Source organism: Formica exsecta, unplaced genomic scaffold (genome assembly GCF_003651465.1).
Source record: "Formica exsecta isolate Colony F162 unplaced genomic scaffold, ASM365146v1 scaffold172, whole genome shotgun sequence".
NCBI classification, from domain to species: Eukaryota; Metazoa; Arthropoda; class Insecta; order Hymenoptera; family Formicidae; genus Formica; species Formica exsecta.
The window spans coordinates 17,316-25,636 of record NW_021849037.1 but is presented as its reverse complement, the minus strand read 5'-3'; the positions used below and the strand labels follow the sequence as shown (position 1 = coordinate 25,636).

Below are 8,321 nucleotides of genomic sequence, written 5' to 3'. Positions count from 1 at the left end.
GAGAGAGAGAGAGAGAGAGAGAGAGAGAGAGCCATTAATTAAATAAAAAATACATATTAACTTATCTTTTTACGTTTTAATGATAAATTTATGTTTTATATTGTATATTTCAGAGAATAATAGAGAGAGTGTGTATGCGGAGAAATCTCTCAGAGATCATGTACTTTCTAATGAAGCATTTTTCGGACGTTTCAATATGTGTGTAGTATAAGGGTTAATTATAATATTATTTCTAAACATACTTTCTTGGAGAAAAATCGGTTTTTGTTTGCAATAGCCCAATAGATCATCTAAAATGGGTGTAACGAGAAGAGACATAAGAGCGGAGATGCTGCGGCAGATCTTAAATTCAAAAGAAACGTTGGGGAAAGCGGAAGCGAGAAAGTAAGAGTTTACAGCCGTGGGCTGATTTCTTCAACGATCACTTTCGATCTCCGTTCGCGAACAGTACCTCTGTTTAAAGATTAAAATTTAAAATTTGTTATTATTATTACTCTCCGTATCAAATAAAGGAATAAATAATACAGTTTGCTTACCTTATCGAAGACGAGTGTCGCGCTTACAATTAATTGTTATCGGCGGCCTTCGTACGCACGAGCTAATAATAATACGAGATAATGATTTTCTTTCTTTGTTTTGTTAGTCAAAGGTGAATCTTTGATCAAACTAATACATATACGATTCGAATCTATACAAGGTGTCCTAGACCACTCGTATACCCCTTTTCTTTCAGTAGTTTTTGAAAGAAAAGGGGTGTACGGGTGGTGTAGGACACCCTGTATATAAAATTAAAGTTTACTTATCAGGACGGCGTAGTTCGAAAAATCCATCAGTCCTTTTTCGGATAATTTCTTTCGCGATGGAATGGAAGATATATCGGCATGACTTGTCAATAATCATCGAATATTTATGCAAGATTCAAGGCAAAACAGTGACATCTTTTATGTGACATAGAACTCTCGCTTGGAATCTTTTTCTTCGACATCTCGCAAGCGAAAGTATCGCGGAATTTCTTATATGTCGCTTTTGCTTATATGAAAATATGAGAATTACTGTATATTATTAAACTCGAATTCGACGCTAAACAGATTGATTTGATTTGATTCCATATTATTTTAATGACGTGAATTAAACAATGATTACAATTATGGCATAATTTAGTGTGTATAATATAAAATAATAATTATAAAACTAACAACAGAAATAAAAAAATAAAATTTTGTCTATAGAAATTCAATATAGATATTATAAATACAAAAAATTTTAGTAGATTATATCAACGCATTATATATGTCGTTTATATGTATATTAATTCCATCTCGAATATAATACTGATTAATAAAACGAATATAATCAATTCCTCTTTATCTCATCTTTCCAATTTCTTACTTTTTGATAATTATAGGAAAATGCTGTAACAGTTTTTTCCATCTTGCTTACTTTACGAGATATTTGCGTGCGTTGATTAAAATGACTCACCCTGTATGTTTAGATTAATTACTCTCTTACATATTCTCTAATACCATAACGACTTTTGCTTTATAAACCATTTCTTGTGAAAACATTTGATCATATTATCATATCGATTTCTCCGCATTCGGAAACCATCATTACATAAGTTGCCATACTTTTCTCTTCTTCTTTTTTTCTCTTTTTCTTTTTATGGCTTTTTTGTTGAAAAGTTTGTTATGTTCTCTAATTTCTTGCTGGAAGTGATGTTTTTGCGGATGTCACGCGTAAATAAATTAATAATAATTGTGCAAAGTACAATACATGTGTTCACGCAATGCCGCGCGATACGTCGCTTTTTATTCGATATAAACGTCAGCGAGAGAGATGATACTCATTAATTCGAGAATAAAATATGCAATGTATACTGTGTGTAAAAAATTAATGCATTTTAGTACATATAAACCGTCGGTTCAATAGTAATAATAATGACATTTTATATATATATATATATATAAAATAATAAAATAATGTAAATGGAAAAAAATTATAAAGTAATATTGTCAATGTATTACTTATATATAATTTTAATACACTCTCTACTCTGATGGATCATGGAGGAATTATTTTGTATAGGCTCTTTGAACCAAATATTCTTTTAATTAAAACTTCTTTGGAACATTTTGTATTATATTATATATTAACTACAGATTAGATCACAGCATCTCTTATAATACTCTTATGGATATACATTTCTTTAGTTATTATAAATATATACATTTTTATACACAATGGCTTTTTAAACAATTGTGTATAAAGATTAATTCTTTTTTGTAATTTGGGTCCTTTTTTGGCAAGCATAAGGACAAAAAACAAACGACATAAGAAATCAGTAGCAACGGTTCAGCTATTATCCAACAATATGATAAATTGAGTAATTCAACAATGTATCCAACGATTAGAATAAGATAAACGATCTGCAAAACTATCGATTATTTTTTTTAGAATTTATACAATCTCCTAATAAAAATAATATTAATATAACATTTGCGATATATGTAATACTATAATATCTGACTGCTTTTTCATTAATCATCCTATAAATAGCAGTCTTAACATTGTTCCATAATTTTTTTCTTAGATTTTATATTTTAGGTACGTTAAAAGAGACAAATCTCAGGTACATTATCATGAGAGAGATATAAAAATATCACTATTGAATAAAATTCTAATGATATCTTATATAAATTCTGCCCATTTAAAATTTAATCATGTATAACGCGCTTATTTTAAATATATATATATATATATATATATATATATATATATATATATATATATATATATATATATATATATATATATATATATATATATATATATATATATATATATATATATATATATATATATATATATATATATATATATATATATATATATATATATATATATATATATATATATATATATATAATATATCTTTTAAATGTTTATTTTATTTTTCAATATAAACTTTAAACCCGAGAGTTCAGAGAAAAATGTTGAGTATTACTCTTTGTAAGAGATCGAAGATCGAAGGCACAGCGTCTTACAGATTAAAGTTTGATCCGTTACTCATTAATTGTCATTGTCGTTGGCGCTGCCTTGACATTTCTTTTGGCTTGACCACTGCTTCTTGAACCTACAATTCATAGAAATCATTATTTATGACGGCACATACATATATTTATTGAATGATTTTAAGATAGATAGATAAAAAGATATGGATATAATTATAGTTAATTGCGCAAGAATGAAGACTTTTTGTCTGATTAAATTAATAGAGAACAATCCAGAGATCTGCATACAGTTTTATTATGCGAGAGTCGTTTAGATTCTTCGGCAATAAACATAATTATAAAATTATATTAATAAAATTATATATACACGTTTATCATAGTACATTTAATCCATTAACATCCAAAGTCTTATTTTCAAAAAACACAACTTCTTTTTAGAAAAAATTATTTTTTATATTTGTTACGCAATCGGTCATTAGATCAGTTACCAAAAGGATTATTATAAGTAAAGTATAATCTCTCTTTCTCTCTTTCGCTCTGTCTCTCTCTAAAGCTTTTAAATAAATGCCTTTTAATTAAAATATTATTATATAATTACGATTTTTATAGCTTATAAGTTTATTTTAAACAATTCATAATTTGCGATGAAATTTTGGAATTTTATATATGTTTCAAATTTTATTTTGGTATCTTTATTCGCGCGTCGTAATAAGTGTGATAAAAAATTAGACTTCGATCGCAAATCGGTTGTGAAATTCGTCAACTGGAACATTTAAATCGTTTCACTAGATTACATTGCGTGTGTATTTCGTATAGCATGCAAAGGTCAAGCTTCAATAAATTAGAATCAAACAATCTGAGATTAAGATTTCCTTGAGATAAAACATGCCCAAATTAATCAATAATTTCAATTAATATAGAAAATTACATTAAAATTTCTACACAAAATGTTTTTTATATTAAAAAAAAACGTGTTTATTTGTACATTCGAAAACTGAGATATTATATAAAAACAAAAAAAAAAGAGAGAGAATTAGTATATTTGATACATTGTATTGAATCAGTGAACCGAGTTGGAATTATTAATTATTTTAATAACGCTTTCTTATATTATTAATTATTTTTGTTTAACAAATTAAAAAAAATATTTCAAGCTTGATTAAAAATCTTAATTACAAATTTTATTAAATTCTATTTGAAATCTTTTATTATCTGCAAAGATAAAGCTTACAGCAAAGAAAAAAATTTTTGGAGTTATATATATTTTCTCTTAATATTGAGCATTATATAATTAATGGCGAAACTCATCTAATGACTGATTGCTTAATAAATATAAAAACCGATTAAAAAAAAAAAAAAAAATGTTATGTTATCTTTTCTCCCAAAAGCACCTTTGAATAAACGTACTTTATATATTTCCCGCACAATTCCCCTAGTCTCTTTTTTAACACGCACAGCCAAGATATTTGGTGTATGGTTAAAAATTATAAGTAGATCATCAATAAGTTGGCGAGCAGGCGTGCTCGACGTGGAACGGATGGTGACAGGCAAAGGTATCATTGTTGCGTAGCAATCTCGACGACACTTTTCGTTCATTGTCAGACACCCTAACATCAAAAGTATATATATATAGATATATAAATTTTACTTTAAATGCAGTTTTATTTAGTATAAAAAATTAAATTGTATTTAAAATAAAATTTAGTCAAAGTATTCTATGTACAAAATCTATTTAATTTATTAAAAATTTGAACTCCAGAAAATTTTTAGTAAATTAATATATATAAACTACTAAAGAAAAAATTTAAACAAATTCTCTCAGAATAAAAAAGAAAAATTATCAACTTACTTAAATTTACTTACTTCAACTCTTCCTTGCTAAGGCGAACAGGCGATCGATTGAAAGGCACATCGTCGTGAGGATACGAAGGTAAGGCTTCCAGTATCCTTGGAGGAGGCTTCTTCGTGGTGTTGATAAAAGTATTGTAGATAGGCCGAGTAGGTTGTTCATCGTTAACCCAGCCACCGCGAATCGCCGATCTGCGCTGATTCGGATTATAGCTGCTGTTGCCGAGCACCGGCGCGCTGCTTTGTAAATTCAGCGCGTTTAGCTGCAGATAGCCACTGCTACCTGCAATCGGCATCGAATCTTCCGAGCCGCCGGATCTGCTCAGACGATTCCCCGGTTCTATATATATATATATTCATGTTATTATTATTAGTTATTTAGGGTGTCTTATTTTTTATATCAAAATATGTCAGATTAAGATATAAAATAACCCGAAAAATACTTAATGAAAAAATACTTTATTATAGTGTTTTGTAAATATCTTGACAAAGGCTACAAGAATATGTAATAAAAAATAGGGGTTTTAATTTAAAAAATTCAACGTGACCTTGATATGAACTTAACAACGCCACCCAAGATCTAACTAATATTCCTATCTTCTTTCCCCCTCAGAACCAAACAACTTTTGTCTAAAAAGTTTCCTTCTAAAACTTACAGGTTTTGAGATGTGAAAGTTAAAATGGGACACCCTGTATATTTATAATATATTCAAATTGAAATATATAATTCACAATCATTGACCAATCAGATTGCCAATGCTTGCAATATAAGAACAAAATAATAAAAGAGAGAATTTTGCAAAAAATTCTTTGAGATCAAATAAAATTCCAAAAAAATTCTCTGATTTTTCAAGGTAAAAACGAAATTCCTAAGAATTCCAGGTTTTCTAGATTTTTCCAGGATGTAAACACCCTGTTATTACAAAATCCAAATTATAATAAAACCTTAACAAAAACTTTAAACATTCTCTTCAAAATCTCTAACAAATCAAACTTTTTATATATTATTATCCATTTATCCATTGAAGACATTTGTATAAAAATACTAACCTAACAAATCCAATACACAAACCCGAAATTTTATTTATTAACTGTTGAATTTCTCGAATACTTTTTTTAGAATGATAAAATAAAAATGTGTGTGTGTGTATGTGTAATAAGAGAAACATATATATATATGTATATTACGTACTGTATAATATACTTACCGAAAGTTTTTGCTTCTCTTGCGTGTGCCAAGAGAGTATCCACTCTACTTCTTCGGAAATAAGTATCCACGACATCCCAACCCCTTTTTTTCTCCATACCTTTACTATTTCCCTCGTTATTATTATCTTGATCACTCTCCTCGTCCTCATCGTTGTTACCGCTGTTATTACTGTTATTATTGAGATCCGCCTTAGATGAAATTCTAGTTGAATAAAGAATATCCCCCCGCGTTACAGGAGCGGCTGGAGGTAGAGGAATGTGAGGAGACACGTCCGGTAATCGCCATCGTCCTAATTCGTCGCACCAGGTTGCCGCCGCCCTCACTGCTGTAAGATCTCGAAAGGGACATCCCGGACGAAGATAAGGTATCATAAGATCGCATAATTGAGATGTCAATAATTCTCTTCGAAGAAGTTCGCGGCGCTCGGCATCCCAAGATGCCTGAAGATCCGCCGCTTCGGCTTCTAGTTGTTTCACTCGCTTTGCCATCCTTTTCAGTGCATCTTCTGTCGATCTGTTATTTCAAAAATAGCGGTAAATTATACGTGTCATATTATTAATAAAATAAAATTGAAACTCTTGAGTACAATTGAAAAAGTACAAATTGAATTTTTTGCTCGATTCCAAGTTAAGCATCAAATAACGCATTGAGAATTGACGAACCTGAGTTGGCCGTAGACTTGGAAGACACTACTATTGGCGTCGTTAGCTTCCAGCGCCCCTACAAGAGCTTCCAGTTTCTTCCTTCTTTTCTCTCTTCTCCTCTTTAGCTCCACATTGCCGATCTCCTCTCCGCCAATCGTCAGTTTTTCCAATTTTCTTAATACATCTTGCAAAGCTGCCTCTCTCTTCTTCCTTCTTCTTTCTATTCGTTCCTTATCCGATTCATCCATTTCTTGAATCTCTTGATTGAGATTTTCATTCTTATCTACATTGTTCATCACATTTAATCCCGATTCATATCGAGACTTTAGGGCTTCTAGCTCTTCTTTTAGCTTCTGAGCCGATAAATTTGAGTTTTCGCATTCTTTTCTCAGCTTCTCCACCTTTATTTATAATTTTCTTTTATTTTTATATTTTATATATAATTTGTATTAATGATGCTAATAAGAATTGCGTCACTTAACTACATTTTTAAATAGAATTTTTTAAAAAGAATATTTAAATACTATCATAAAGTATATAGAAAATCATAGAATTTATAGAGAAAGCAATATATTAATGTATATAGGGTGACCCATGTAAAATGTTACAAGCCAATAACTCTAAAAATATTTGTCGAATCAAAAAGTTGTTCATGAGAAAGTTTCGAGGGGCCTTTCTAACTACGTAAACATAAAGTCGCCCTCGTTCCTCCTTCAAGAATGGCGAGAGATAACTTCAAAAATAATTTTAAATGGAACCCCTTATAAAATATTACATATTCAGATTCTACGAGAAAAAACAAGTAAATTTTATATAACATTTTTGTTTGAAAAATGCTTCTATAAGTTAAGCATTTAAACTTTAAAGTAAAGTGCATTCAAAATGATAAAACCATAAATTAAATGAAAGACCATAGTTTTTTTTTGTTTATTTTATTAAATGTTTGAACTGTTGTCCATTCTCATTTAAACACTTATTTCTTTCTACAAAGCTTGCGCTAGTATGACCCCAGAAATGTTATTTAGGTTATTTAGGTTAGGTTAGGTTAGGCTAGACAAAATTTTGTAGAAAGAGTTAATAAGTATTTAGATGAGAACAGATAACAATTCAAACATTCAATAAAATAAATAAATAGAAAAACTATGATTTTTTATTTAATTTATGGTTTTAACATTAATTTAAATGCACTCTACTTTAAAGTTCAAATGCTTATAACTTTTGATAAAAACATTTTTCAAATAAATGTTTCAAATAAAACTTACTTGTTTTTTCCCATAGAATCCAAATATGTAACATTTTATAGGAGGTTCCATTTGAAATTTAAAAGTTACCCCCGTCCCTCTTAAAGGGAGAGGGAGGGGGCAACTTTATGTTTACACAGTTAGAAAGATCCCTCGAATACATGAAACTTTCTCATAAACAACTTTTTGATTCGACAAATATTTTTAGAGTTATTGGCTTGTAACACTTTATATGGGACCTTATATATGTATTGTATATATATATTATTATATTATATATATACAGGGTGTCCCAAAGCACCCTTGACAACGCTCGTGAGCAAGTAGAGCACAGTAAACTGAACAGAAAAGTCCTGTAACATTTTTT

At 29.2% G+C, this 8,321-nt stretch overlaps 1 protein-coding gene across 1 annotated transcript in view; it reads right to left on the bottom strand.

The window, feature by feature from the left end:
• Window positions 1–4,333: 4,333 nt before the first annotated feature.
• LOC115233356 (osmotic avoidance abnormal protein 3-like) overlaps window positions 4,334–8,321 on the bottom strand; it is a 21,096-nt gene continuing 17,108 nt past the window's right edge. Inside the window, exons 5-8 of the mRNA XM_029803720.1 lie at window positions 6,732–7,114; window positions 6,068–6,582; window positions 4,875–5,199; window positions 4,334–4,618 (exon numbers count right to left, since the gene is read on the bottom strand). Of these exons, the coding sequence (XP_029659580.1) occupies window positions 4,510–4,618; window positions 4,875–5,199; window positions 6,068–6,582; window positions 6,732–7,114 (1,332 nt within the window). The 3' untranslated portion in view covers window positions 4,334–4,509. The remainder of the gene's footprint in view (window positions 4,619–4,874; window positions 5,200–6,067; window positions 6,583–6,731; window positions 7,115–8,321) is intronic.